Source organism: Sinocyclocheilus anshuiensis, unplaced genomic scaffold, assembly GCF_001515605.1.
Source record: "Sinocyclocheilus anshuiensis isolate Anshui unplaced genomic scaffold, SAMN03320099.WGS_v1.1 scaffold460, whole genome shotgun sequence".
Classification (NCBI taxonomy): domain Eukaryota; kingdom Metazoa; phylum Chordata; class Actinopteri; order Cypriniformes; family Cyprinidae; genus Sinocyclocheilus; species Sinocyclocheilus anshuiensis.
Window position 1 is genome coordinate 801,017 of NW_015554101.1, and position 14,396 is coordinate 815,412.

General features: G+C 38.4%; 1 protein-coding gene across 7 annotated transcripts in view; it reads right to left on the reverse strand.

Annotated features, from left to right (window-relative positions):
• Positions 1-14,396, reverse strand: part of tjap1 (tight junction associated protein 1 (peripheral)) — a 129,602-nt gene that overhangs the window by 19,260 nt on the left and 95,946 nt on the right. For all 7 annotated transcript variants that reach the window (XM_016461853.1, XM_016461849.1, XM_016461851.1 and 4 more), the window contains 2 exons: positions 8,887-9,048; positions 26-92 (listed from right to left, as the gene is read on the reverse strand). In XM_016461853.1, the coding sequence (XP_016317339.1) occupies positions 26-92; positions 8,887-9,048 (229 nt within the window). The remainder of the gene's footprint in view (positions 1-25; positions 93-8,886; positions 9,049-14,396) is intronic.

Sequence of the window (14,396 nt, forward strand, 5' to 3'; positions counted from 1 at the left end):
AAGTGAAGTGGAGTGTAAAGGTTACCAGGGCGTGAAGTTTCTCCTCCAGGTCTTGATTAGCTCTCTGAGATGCCGTGTAGCTGTTCTGCAGTCTGCGGGGGGAAAACAAAACAAATATATGTCACTGTCAGGGTATAAAGCTATATCCAGATGTTATATGATATATGCTGGTGCGGTGTGGCATTGAGTTGGGAATATGGCATCAAACAACGCAGGAAACAACAGGATTTCGCTGCTGTGCTGGGAAATGCTACTGCATCCTGTCAGCTCGCTGAAGCTCACTAGAGCTCGCCACAGCTGAAGGCAGAGGTACAGCAGCTGAAGAAATATTCACAAGTTATTGCAATAATAAGACCTTATATTTCAAACACAGAATTGTAAGAGAGTGTGTCTGATATTAAAGTCATTAAATCCTCAAGCGGTCACAACGCCATGTGATCTTTGATGTTCACTCACTTAGCACACGCATCATTTGGATTAAAACTAAATCGTAAAAATAAGACCATTTATAGGGGCATTCACTATAAACATCATTTATTTTCAACCTTAGGCATACACGACTTTCTGGCGAAAGTGAAACTAACAGCCTGTGTGAAATGCGCTAGGCTGTACTACTGTCCTCTCATTCTGCATCAGTACAAATACCTGCAGGCATGCGCGTGTTTTGCTTGCTTGTGTGTTTCTGCATTATATGAGTGGCTTTGGAATATAAATCGCAGCACGTTTCAGATGAAAAAACGCGACTTCTATTTCTGGAAAAAGTGGTATCGGTGCATCCCTATCTAAAATAATTGTTTTCTACATTAATATATTTTAAAATGTCATTTTTGATGCAAAACTTAATTTTCAACATCATTACTCCAGTCTTCACTGTCACATGAGATAATTTTAATATGCTGTTTTGCTGCTTTCATACAAACATTTCTTATCAATGCTGAAAATAGTTGTGCTGCTTAAAATTTTTCTGGAAATGGTGATACATTTTTTTCAAATGCATGACAGGTCTTATTGCGAATAATTTATCCATGTAAGTTTCATTTTTTTACATTTTGTTTGGACATATTTGATCAAAATGCAACACCCACATCTCAAAATCCAATCAACAACCGATAGACGGAACCCCTCACTACATTTTTTTTCTTTTTTAATAATCTGTAACACTTATACGTCTTAATGAGGAAGAAAAGATCTGTTGCCACTAGGGCTGCCCCCTAATAGTCGACTAACCATTAGTAAGTTACGGACAGGTAATTAACAGCTAGTCTATGTGGTAATTACAGTACATTGGTCGTTTCGACCTCAAATGTGGTTTATGATCTGAAACATATAAGTAGTAGTAACATTACATTTAATACACACTTTAATGTTAACCTAGAAAAATGTGCACTATTGAAGTGCGGAGTGTGGAAGATGCATGACAGTCAACTTAGAAGAGCCGGAGCGATCACTTGCATTAAACTTAAAATACTCCATCATTTTTGCTCATACAGATAAGAGTAATAAATCCTTCCAATCTGTGAAAGGTATACTTTTATTTGTGTGCACTCACAATAACAACAAATCATTGTGCTTTTGTAAAATAACGAAAGCAAACAGGGTGCGCTTTCTGCCGTCTAAGTCTCTGCGAACTTGAGCGCATCAAAAAATGTATGAATTAACCAAAACTCTGTGTTTGCCTCGCAGACATTAACAATATATCTAGCCTATAGAAAATGTCTACTTTTAAATGAATCAATTCAAATGGAAAACATATGTTTATATTTGTCCATAAAAGTGTGAGTCCACTGTGGAGTTGACGAGTCTTCACTGCAGCCGAAAATACAGAAAACACTTATCATTATCAATGAATAATGATGTTAAAGCAGTCTTCTTACTATTTTCCCGAAGAATTCATAATCATTACTGCCGGTGTGCTATGGCAAGCTTTATGTGTGCGCTGGAGCGCTGATAGGCTTTAGGCAATTAAAGGCTCATTATTATGAATTATATAGTTTATTAATATAAATGTGTGATTAGTCGATTAGTCGAAATGAACGACTATTAGCAGGGCCGCATTAAGACCTCACTGGGCCCTGGGACTATGACTTACTGCAGGGCCCCCCATCACAATAATCAAATAGCACTAATAAGTGGGGGCGTGGTGGGGCTTTGGCGACTGGCGCTTCAGTCAATCTACTCCACAGCCAATCACAGGCCCCCTCGTTGCTCGGGCCCTGGGGCTTCAGCCCATCCTAGCCCTATTGTTAATCCAGCCCTGACTATTAGTCGACAAGAAAAATCTTTAGCCCTCGAAGTCCTAGTTGCTACTTCCTTTTCTCAGCAAATTTAACGATACTAATGCAGAGAACAGAAAGCAGTACCGTGCCCAAAATTGCCCTAAAGTGTCCATTAGATGTGTGAAAATATGTTAATCAGAGTATTTCGCCTACTATTTTATGAACGTTGTTTACGAAGACTTACTGCCATTTTACATTGTGCTTTTTGGATATTTTATAGTACATAAGTCTACATTTATGAGGAAACAAAAATGGATAGTTCACACAAAATGAGAAATCTCTCATCATATGACTTACTTCCAGTTTCTGAAAACTATCCTGGCTCTTTTCCATATAACTGAAGTGAATATGCATTATGATACCTTTATGCTGCTACTTTTGTCATTTTGCAGCTTGATAGTTCCAACGTTTCTCATTATATGGAAAACAGCAGCCAGGATATCCTCCAAAAACTTTCTTTTGTGCTTCAAGGAAGAGAGAAAGCCATATGGGATTGGAACAATTCCTTTAATAATTTAGACAGTAATTAGTATGTTTAATATTTATTTAATATGAATCATTTACACAGCACTTTTTCAGCGGTTAAGGAGTATTAACCCTCTACTGCACACATTTTGATGGTACATGATAATAAATTATTCCACATTTTTTGGTTTATTTGGGAACATTTTATTGATAAAACATTTTTTGACCTCCACTCACCCCAAAATATTTTTTTGTTGCCTTAGAGCAGTGGTTCCCAACACTGCACATTTTGCATGTCTCCTTTCTCTGACGCACCAATTTCAGGCCTTGCAGTCTCTACTAATGAGCTGATGACCTGAATCAGGTGTGTTTGATTAAGGATACATGCAAAACATGCAGTGTTGGGGTGCCTCCAGGACCAGGGTTGGGAACCACTGCCTTAGAGCAACGTTGTGCAACAATGGTGCAGAATCACAGAGAAAATTCTCCATTCACATATCATAAGACAATGTTCAGAGAGCAATACAAAATCACAAATCTGTCAAAAAATGTCAAGAAATCATTAAGTGAAAGGGAAAAACACTTGAAACGCATTTGATATATTGCATTTGATACAGACAGTCGTAGTGCAGGGCTGGGAAACTTCGGTCCTGGAGGGCCACTGTCCTGCAAAGTTTAGCTCCAACCCTAATTAAACACACCTACCTGTAGCTTTCTAGTGATCTTAAAAGACATTCATTAGCTGGTTCTGATGTGTTTGATTAGGGTTGGAGTTAACTCTGCAGGACAGTGGCCCTCCAGGACTGAAGTTTCCCAGCCCTGATGTAGTGTCGTGTCATATCATGTACTTCATGGAATGAGATTTTACTCTGTGTGAAACTTCAAAAAGCGCTTCTTCTCTGCTGTGAAACAGAGGTGCACGTTACACTTTTTGCACATCACTTTGGGTGTTCCTGTGCACCCAGGAACCTTGCATCTTCCCTTTTTGTCACACATTATTTGCCCGTATGTATTGTCAATGGGAAATCCTGGTTAGGGATGGGAGCCGTGGACTAGAGGTCTTCACGGGTCCACTTGGATCCGAAAACCCGAGGTCCGACCCGAGACCCAAGCGGGTTCGGGTCCAAAACATCGACGAGTACCTCGGACACGGGTCGGGTTCGGTATTGGCGGCCTTGGGTCTCGGGTAATTTAAAATAAACATGCTTTTCCCAAATGGACCCAATTAGACCCGAATTCTTTTAAACTATCCCGAATGCGTAGGTTACTTTCACTTTCGTGTTAAGAGAGGAACGCACATAGAAAAGGAGCATACGTTCGTAATCCTCGCACACAGACATCATCTTATAGATATGAGATCCATCAGGAAAATCCACTCGCTTCATTATGCTGCGTGTTCATGCAGGGCTTTTCTTTTTTGTGTGCAGAAGCCTTTCGCCGGAGATCAGGTTGCAGACAACAGCGAATCCATGATTAGGCTATCGATTTATTTTTTATCAAACTATCACGTTTATTTTTCAAATCCACTGGTCACAATTGAAAGTGGAGCTCAGAAATACCTTGTATCCATCAGGCAGGCACTAATATAAAGTAACCTAATTATAAATTGAATAAATGTTAAATAAATCAAAGTAATGGAGAAGTGGCCAAATCAGTCAACAGGACTCCAGGATTTTTCCTGACTGACTGCGGGGCTGCAGGCTGTACACATGTCAATGCCGTTTACATTCGGGTTCGAAAATAAATGCCGTCGTGTCGAACTCGGGTCTAATTTCATCGGGTCTGTCTCGGGTTGGGTTTTTCTTTAAAAAAATTTTATTTATGCACGTTGGGTTCGGGTAAGAAGTGATTCGGGTCGATTCGGGTCGGGTAGAGATTTTAGGACCCGAGAAGACCTCTACCGTGGACCCCTGCTTCCTTACCCTTTATCGCACAACGCTGCCCTGAGGCAACGAAAAGAAAAACAGAATTTCGGAACATGCAAAATAAATAAAAAAATTCATAAAACCTGACAAAAGTCTTCTCTACACCTTCATACACACACACACACACACACACATTTTATATGTACAGTTCATGTCATTTTAAATTAGATTACCAAAGCAAATAATCTTGCCTTCTTCTCACACCATGTGCAAATGGTGCTTGATAGTGATTCCCACATCTTATTGTACTGTTCTTTAATACTTTTCAAACATTTTAATTGGTTGCAGTCATTTAAAAAAAACATGTACTGAACATGGGGCATATGAAAAACTTTCCGTTGCCTGAGGGCAATGCTATGCTGTAGAGGGTTAAAGACCAAACACATCTAAGAAATAAGGCGTGGGCTACATGAGGTGATGCTGATAACATTTGATTTTATATCTTCATTGAATCAACACTGAATTCACGAAATGAGATTCAGCACAAGGTGCCAAGGCTTCCGTTCAAAAACCTTTAGAAGGTAACATTGATTTGTGCTTACAAAGACCATCTGGCCTGCATGGCACATTATCTCCAACTTCTGCTTTTCGGTTTACAGCGCAAACCTCAATCTCAATCACTCTTTCCTTCTCGTGGATCAATACTGTTCCGCTGCCTGGCAGATCATAAGAGACTTTCACTGTCTGGCTTCATAACAATTAGAATTTAATCAATTAATTTTAGCAAGCGGAGGTGATTTGCGCCGAGTCATAAACTCTAGCAGCAGTTCATATCGGCGAACGGCCGGTGCTGATGGAATGCAATTACTGCTACTTGATGACCGCTCTGAATCACAGAGGAGGGGAAGGTCCAATTGAACAGCCTCAGAAACAAAATAAATTCAATAAAAATGCACCACATAAACAGGTAATTAAGTAAACAAACAAACATCTATAACAATACCTCTCATTCAAGGGTTCCCAGAGCCCAGAGCACCTGGTGCAAATCGCCACAGCGCATGTGACAATGTTACGGCGTTAGATCAGAGATGGCATTCAAAGGCCTACGCTGCAGAATCACTAACCAATTACAATCCAATTAGGCTATTATCTGCGGAGAGCTGGCATGCAGGTTTAGGATGTGGCAGGCGGGGAAATGGAGCAGCAAATGTGAGCACCACACTTTTTTTGATGGAAGGAATGCTGGGTAATTCAATCTCTCTGCCATCTGAAACCATATAAGCCGGAGATGCATCCTGATTGGAGATAAAGTGGCATGATTGCAGCCAAATTACACACCGACTCAATCACAAAGCGCTGCACTCAGACCATCAGGGGCATATCAGGCCGATAAGAGTCCGCGATTAAATCATCAGAATCTGCACTCGGATCTGCTGATCTAAAGCTGAACTTATAACATTGTTTCAGAACAAAGTGTGAAGTGACATTTACAGTGACAAGTAATTTTTTGTCCATCTTGAAAGCCAAAATCCTGCATGAAAGAGACAATCACAGCTAAGCTATCTGAGGTTTAATATACAGTACACATATGTAATGGAATTTTGGACCAATGAGATTTCATTAGGGGCGGAGCCACTCAGCGTATTTTGACAAAATTTAAAGGGCACCTATTATGCCCCTTTTTACAAGATGTAATATTGGTCTTGGGTGTTCCCGGAATGTGTCTGTGAAGTTTCAGCCCTAAATACTCAACAGATCCTTTATTATAACAGCTGGAAAATGTCATTTTTGGGGTGTGTCTAAATGGCAAAAATGCCTGTTTAATTTTGCCCTTTAAACAGGCAAAAATGCCTGTTCGTACCAATAAGAATGTTTGGTGCACAAATTAAGTGTGATAAACATTTTAATTTGAATGAACAAACATTTGCATGCTATTAATGCAGTTTTAATTAATTAATGTATTGACATATGCACATATGTATTTTATTTTATTTATTTTACAGAGAGGTGTTCTAACTTTTTTTCCCAATCATACCATGAAGAAAACTGGTTGACCAATAAGAGTCGCTCTTTTGATCACATGTTTGGAGCTGTTTAGTGCCACTCATGAACAGACCTGGCTCTCTGTGTATTGCATTTTTTGTTGTTTGATAATCATCTTAGCGAATTCAAAAAAAAAAAAAGTGAAAGGCTGTTTGAAAACATGTTAATGTTGTTTGACTTTCTTTCTTCTCCACGACAAACTGGTGCCAGAAATGGAAAGTTGCACATTGTTAACCTCGTATTTGTGTGGGGTGTGTTTTTATTACAATTATTATAATTAAAGGCAATTATGAAAAATATTAGTCGAATCAAATCCAGAGAAAACATAAGGAAAAAATGTAAAAAAAGAAAAATACAAATAGGGTATATCAGAATGTTGATAAGCAAACAGCACATTACACTGTACACACAGCATATTGTGCTGTATTTCTCTTTTTCACACTTGTCTGAACAGACAAATTGCATTCAAATATCGGACCGAATTTTAGTACCTTAAAGATTAAATGTTCCTGGTCTTATTGTGCATTATCAGTGCACAATATTCCAAAGAAAAGAGTTTGCCTACACAATCTTTCATCAAAATCTGTGTGTCGTTGACATGCAGTCGCCTTCGCCTTTGTTCACACAAAAAAAACAACCTGTCTGCATGTCAGAGGCAAGTTACACAGATGAACTGGCCATTACTGTGCCACTAAACCCTTACACAAATAGCACAGCCTCACAGCAAGCTCATGCTCATTAAAATCAGCCACAATCTCACGCTGCTGTTCTCCTCCCTTACCTGTAATGAAAGTAACACATTACAGCCACTTAAGGCTCTCAAATGCAGTTCTTAATTAGCCTGAAAAAACACAAGGCTTTTGTCAAACAATAGAGCTGCTTGATTGCCTGTTAAACATTTTTTATTTATTTCCTGAAGACTAGGCTGTCAGGCACTTTTTTTTTTTTTAACGGCACAACAGAACAACATCTGTTAACTCAATTTAATTAACATTGTAGTAGTAATTCAAATCACATTTAAAAAAAAATGCTTATTAGAAAAACTTGTGCCTGATCACTTAAATTATATTAAATCAATCAATAAATAAAATATGATTCAAATAAACACTGCTGTGGTGTATTAGATTCCGACTGAATAAGTGTTGTAAATTCAGAACTGGTTCCATTTCTATAAAATTCTGGAACCAAATGATTTTCATGATGTTTGCTTCTGTTAATGATTCTGCAGATGTCTGCTGATGGACCACCATACTAAAATACTGTTTCCTGTACTGAAAGTCATCATGTTTTATACGAGTTGTGAACTTGCTGTCTGAACTGAGTGTGATGAGAGAGAAAAAGCACTAAAAGAATCGTTAATGGAATCGGAACCATAAATGTTCCCTTTTTTATTCTATTCATGTCAGACAACTGTGTTGCCCTTCGAAATCTCACACCACAACAAATGTATTAAATACTGACGAGAAAGGAGGTCTTCCAGATGTTTTCTATGTGGTTATTATCTAGGCAAGTTTGCAGTCCTCTTGTCTTCCTCTGGACTGTGTCGGCCGGACCAGCATGCTTTGCACTGCCGATCCCGCTGTGCTTTGTAGTGCGGCCTGCAGCAGGGGTCCTGCAACTCTACACAGCCGCCGGTCAGTGCGATTAAAGTGATGGCTGCCAGCTTCATATAACTACAAAGAGCTCATTCATTTGGCTGCTTTGATCATAATCATTAAAAATGGATTGCAGGGTTATGTCTCATCTCCCTCCCTCATCTACGCCTGCAACTTCAGAAAGAAAGATGCTGTATCCACCTCTTTCCTCAACACGCAAGTTTCATGCTGGAAAACTCTTGTCATTTTGCAGTCAGAGGTTTGTGGAGAAATGTTAGGGCGCCATGATTTCCACAATGCAGAAAATGCAAATGGCATTATGGAATCCATGTTATAAAAATGGACAGTATAATGCGGAATGTCATGGAATTTGCCAAAGTTTGGATATATACATAAATACAGCAGGGCTGTAAAACAATAAAAACCCCTGATATTTAATTGTTGTTGGGTTTTTTTAGGTCTTTGGGACTTTATTATTTTTGTGCTGCTTCATATTTTTGTGTAGTCTTTTTAAGGATTCTTATAAAGTTCAAAAGAACTGTATTTGCAATATGCAATAGACTATTTTTTGTAACACTATAAAAGTCTTTACTGTCACTTTTGATCAATTCAATGCATCCATATTGAATAAAAGTAGCTAACCTTCTGAATTTGTCTCTCATTTTCTCCAGGTCGTCTCTGGTTCGACCCAACTCTGCTTGCATGTAATGTCGACTGGTTTCGAACTCCGTCTCCATCGCCTCCATCTTATGAGTGGTCTGGGAGAGCCGGCGACGGAGGTCTTCATTTTGCTGCTGCAGGATCCTGCAAAATAAGTGAGAGCAATGAAAGATATGAAAAATGCATCGCTGACATGAGAAATTGAGTTCACACCACTGTAGAGGTACAGGGCAACAATCTACAGCATTCTCATGTATTTCCATTTTCATTTTACTACACTAGCATAAAAGACCCTTTAATATGAATACTGAAGACATGCCATGCCTGGGAAAGCGTTTATGCATGCATTGTTGATGTGCATCTGTGCAAGCTCACATTTCCTCTCAACATATATAGTATTCTTTTAATAGATCTCTGTCATGTTTGGTATCATTTTACAGCTCATATTCTGAACAGAAATGTACTGAAGAAATAGCTCTGATACAGCTGTCATTTGAATATGCATCAAAGAAAAGACTGTTATGCTGTCTCTCCCACATCAGGAGCATCTCATTAGTGTACGTACTTAGATTTATAAAAAGTGTGTGCACTGCACCAGGTTTGACAACAATGAAGCGAAAAGGCATATATATATATATATATATATATATATATATATATATTGTGTGTGTGCGTGTGTGTATAAAATATGGTTGTGCTGCTTTATATCTATGAGGAAATTCTGAATTTTTCATGAATTGATTGTTTTAATGAATGGAAAGTTAATAACTTTTACAAGTTAATGAACCTATAAGGAATGCACCAATACAAATGTATTCTAAATGCCAGTACTGGAGTTGATACGATGCCTGATTTTATAATGTATTCTATTATGGACGCTATTATTTCAATACACATAGATTTTGCTGATTTTATCTATGCATCTATGATGTATCGTATTTATATTATTTCATAAATAACAATGTGGCTACATGCATATGGAATATTCCTCACATTAAGCCATCAAAAGAAATATATTAGAAAAAAAGGAGGATGTGTTATATATTTTAAATACATTTAAAAAATATAATTAACAAAAATAATGCAAAATACAGTTTCATGGCCTGTACAACATATATCTGTCTGATAAATGTTCTCAACTCTCAGACCAAAAGTTAATTGGAACTACTGTATACTTTCTGTAATTTCGTAATCTTTACAATCATGCCAATAAAGCACTGTGGACTAAGAAAAAACAACAGTGCAAAACTAAGAGGACGGCCAGTAAACACCCTATAGACTCTATTATAGGACTGGAGGTGCACCTCAGCAATGTGAGCTTTCACAGCCTACATCCAAGACACAGGGCGAAGGTGTCAAACACATAATGATGCCTCAGCCTACACCCCGGCCAAGACTCCTGAAAGCTGCCAATTACTCCAAAGAAAACCACATCCACAATACTTTCCAGCAACCTGAAGGTGATGAAATGGGGACTGGGGAGGCTGAAGCACGGTTTCCAAACCTGATGAACAGACAATTACATGTGTGCAAAACACTGAACGATTCTGAGCCCCATGATTAAAAGGCTCTCTGCAGTACAACATTAGGCTAAATGTTGTGCCTACTGAGAGCGAGTTAAGTGTTAGTCATGCATGTGTGTGAATGTGCGATCAGGAGGTACAGGAGCAGCGTGTGTGTGTGTGTGTGAGAGGAGAGCAGCTGGCTCTGTGCTGAGCTGAACGGGCAGCTGCAGTGATGCTGAACACCCAGCAGTCACACTTTGCCATCTCATCCCTATACCCACACAAATGCCATGCTTACGCTTTTTATTTGGTGTGGTTATCGTTATGTATACTGTGTATGGGGAGAAACTGTGTATTTTTCCACTGTCGTATATTAATTGTTAAATATAAGGTGTATACTGCAAGTTTCTCACACTTCTTGACCAATGAATTTCTTTATTTTTCTAAACATTCATAATTACTTGAAGATATTGGTGGGGGGTTTCCATTTATGTCAAGCATCAATCTTATGGATAAATAGATTTGAATGGCAAAGGGAAGACTATACAGTGCTGACTGCCTTGTTTCCCTCACAGGATCAATAATTGAGTAATTTAGAGTAATATTTAAACTAATCTGTACAATTTCTCACATTTTCTGAGCTGATATAATTCTACTAGTGCTGTCAAACGATTAATCGCTATTAATCACATATAAAATACAAGTTTTTGTTTGCATAATATGTGTGTGTTCTGTGTATATTTATTTTGTATATATATAGCACATACAGTATATATTTTGAAAATATTTACATGTATATATTTATATTCCTATAATTTATATTATAAATAAATATATTTAATATATAAACATAACATTTTTCTGAAATATATACATGCACGTGTGTGTATTTATATATACATAATAAATCACATGATTTACGGTGAAAAGAGACAAGAGGAAAGTCGGAGAAATGAAATGATAAATAGATTAAAAGACAAAATGTGATATTAAAGAGAATACAAGAAAGAAACAACATTGACAATGACCTCACATTGATTGATAAATCACATTGATTTTATTTAAGCTTACTGACAGTGTCATTAGACTAGATTCACATTTGACTTAAAAGTATGAGTGTAGATTTTCAGTAAACTACAGTCATAAAAACAGCATTAAAGTACGGTCACATTTACCTCTGTACGGCAAAATTCTGTGGGCCAAATACAGTTCTGTCAACTGGAATCCATGCGATCTGGAATTTCGCCACACATATTTCACATTGGATTCAGGTTTGTTAAATAAACTTTGAACATGTGAATATGCCATGTTGACCAATATAAAGCTGCTTAGTTTGGAAGTGACCTCTGAGAAAGTTGTACTTCGCTACACTACTTGACTTTCTTAATCTCCGAAATGTTTCCTTAATTTGGCTAATTTAATAAATTCAATTCATTTCTTTCAGTCAGTCCCATGTATCCATTTCAGTGAACTAATTCAAATCTCTGATTCATTTGTGTCATCACTATGTCCCAGTATGCCATTTTAAAGGGGTCATCGGATGCCCATTTTCCACAAGTTGATATTATTCTTTAGGGTCTTAATGAAAAGTCTATAACATATTTTGGCAAAAATTTCTCAATGGTAGTGTAAAACAACACCCTTTTAACCTGTCAAAAACAGCTCTGTTTACAGCAAGCCGTTTCGGTGCATTTCCCTTTAAATGCTAATGACCTCTGCTCACCCCGCCCCTCTCTTCAGTGGGATGACGCGCAGTTCTCTGAGAGACTGTAAACTTTAGCCGCATTCATCGTGAAACTTGCTAACTAGCACATTATTAGGAAAGGCGATTTGCAAAATTCATTAAAAAAACTTCTTCTGGAGGTGAAGCTGGATCACGAATGATTTGCGCATAGACACGTTTAGGTAGATCGGAGGATGCATTCCCTTCAAAAACAAAGCTAATCCACTACGTCTTCAGCGGCTCAGATGTCAGGAATAAATGATGACTGCTATGTTCATTATTACATCCAACAACAAAACACCTCAATCGCTTAGGAGACATTCTTGTCTACACCTGCTCCGGCATCGAAACAATGGCGGACTGATGACAGCTCACTTAGGGCGGGTCTAAGGGTGTACTCACACTAGGCGTTTTGAACCGTGCCCGAGCGCATTTGACCTCCAAAGCCCGGTTCGTTTAACTAGTGTGATCGTTCTGTATCGCGTCCGTATCCGTAGAGGTGGGCTCGGGCGCAGTACGCATGAAGTGTGCGTGCTAACCGCACCGGAAAACAGAACAGCTACTATTTTGTGTGCGCTACTGTCATCATTACGACCGCAAACATATTCTATTACTACTACTGCAGTCCACTTTTCAACTAATTTAATTAAATCAAGTATATTTAGGTTTATAACTGGTCTGGTTCTCACCTTATTGATGAACAGGAATTGTAGTTTGCGAGTAAAGCTGCAAATTCTTTCTTCTTTCATTGCTGCCTCCATAATAATTCTCTGATACATACAAGTAAAAATCGCTGCACGGCATAAATTATAAATTTATTATGCAGAATATTAGTGAAAGTGGTTTTCTCCATTATCTCGTACATGACGTAAGCGTGCTCCAGCCCAGAATGTTTAGTGCAAGTGTGAGTGCAGGCCAGCGGGGGAGTGGGGAGGGAGGATAATCACGCTCGGGCTTGGTTCAAGGCAACCGTGCCTGGTGTGAGTACACCCTAAGGTAAAACACCAGTGTCAATCAACAATCGTGGGAGGGGGCTTGGCTTGTGTGACATTACACAGCTAAGAATCAGAGAACGGCTAGATTTTAGAAAGGGGTTTGGATTTATCGAGATTTAAATTTTTTTTTTATCATTATAGGGTAGTTGTGTACACGCACTTATGGAGGAATATTCAGGACAATTTTCAAAAGGAATTGCAAATTGTATTTTCATTTGCGTTTCCCACATGTAGATGCATAAATTGTGACATAATCCAAATGCAAATCTTGCATTACCGTTTGCATTTTCGCGAACGCACAGTGACTGCCACATTTCAAATGAAAAAGCTAAATCCATTTGCAACTGTATTTCCCATGTCTAACGAGTTATGAGCCTTTCATATTTAAATAGCAATATTAATTACCACATTTGCTTTTTCACTCTCTGCATCGTGCATGTAAACTGCCAAAACTCAAATGTAATCCCAATTCTTTTGCATTTGAATTTCCGATGTCTACACAGAAAGCTGTCAATCAATGTGAGAGGCGGGACTATACTATGGGGCATGTTTGTATTGGGAGGTGACGTCACTCTTTTGTGCTTTTGATCAATGGAGGTAATCGGTAAAGGCTCTGCTAAAGGCAGCTGCTAATCAGTTCGTGCCTGTGTCAACGAACAGACATCCTTCTTGGCACAATACATAATTCTGTCTTTTTTACCCCAAATACAGCGATTATACCCAATTGCATTTGGATTATGTCACAATTTATGCATCCACATGTGGAAAACGCAATTGAAAATACAATTTGCAATTCCTTTTGAAAATTGTCCTGAATATTCCATTAATACTTTTTAGAAAAAGAACATGTTGCTAAAACTTGTTGCTTGATTGCAATTTCACTTTTTTAACTTTAGTTAGTGTGTAATGTTGCTGTTTGAGCATAAACAATATCTGCAAAGTTACGATGCTGAAAGTTCAATGCAAACGGAGATATAGTCTTTTAATGCAACGAAGGGGGCGAGGCCATGTTGCGCTGCTTTTATAGAAAAGAGGAAGAGTTGTTGCCATGCTGTCAAAACTAGGGGTGCACAAAAAAAACCTATTCATACATGAATCGTGATTCTGTCTTCTAACGGTTCTAATGGATTCACAAGTTTCAAAATCAATGTTCTAAAGCAGCGGTTCTTAATCCTGTTTCACGCGCCCCCCTGCTCTGCACATGCTCTGCTCTGCATCTCTCTCTCTCTCTCTCTCTCTCTCTCTCTCTCTATACTGATCATCATCTCT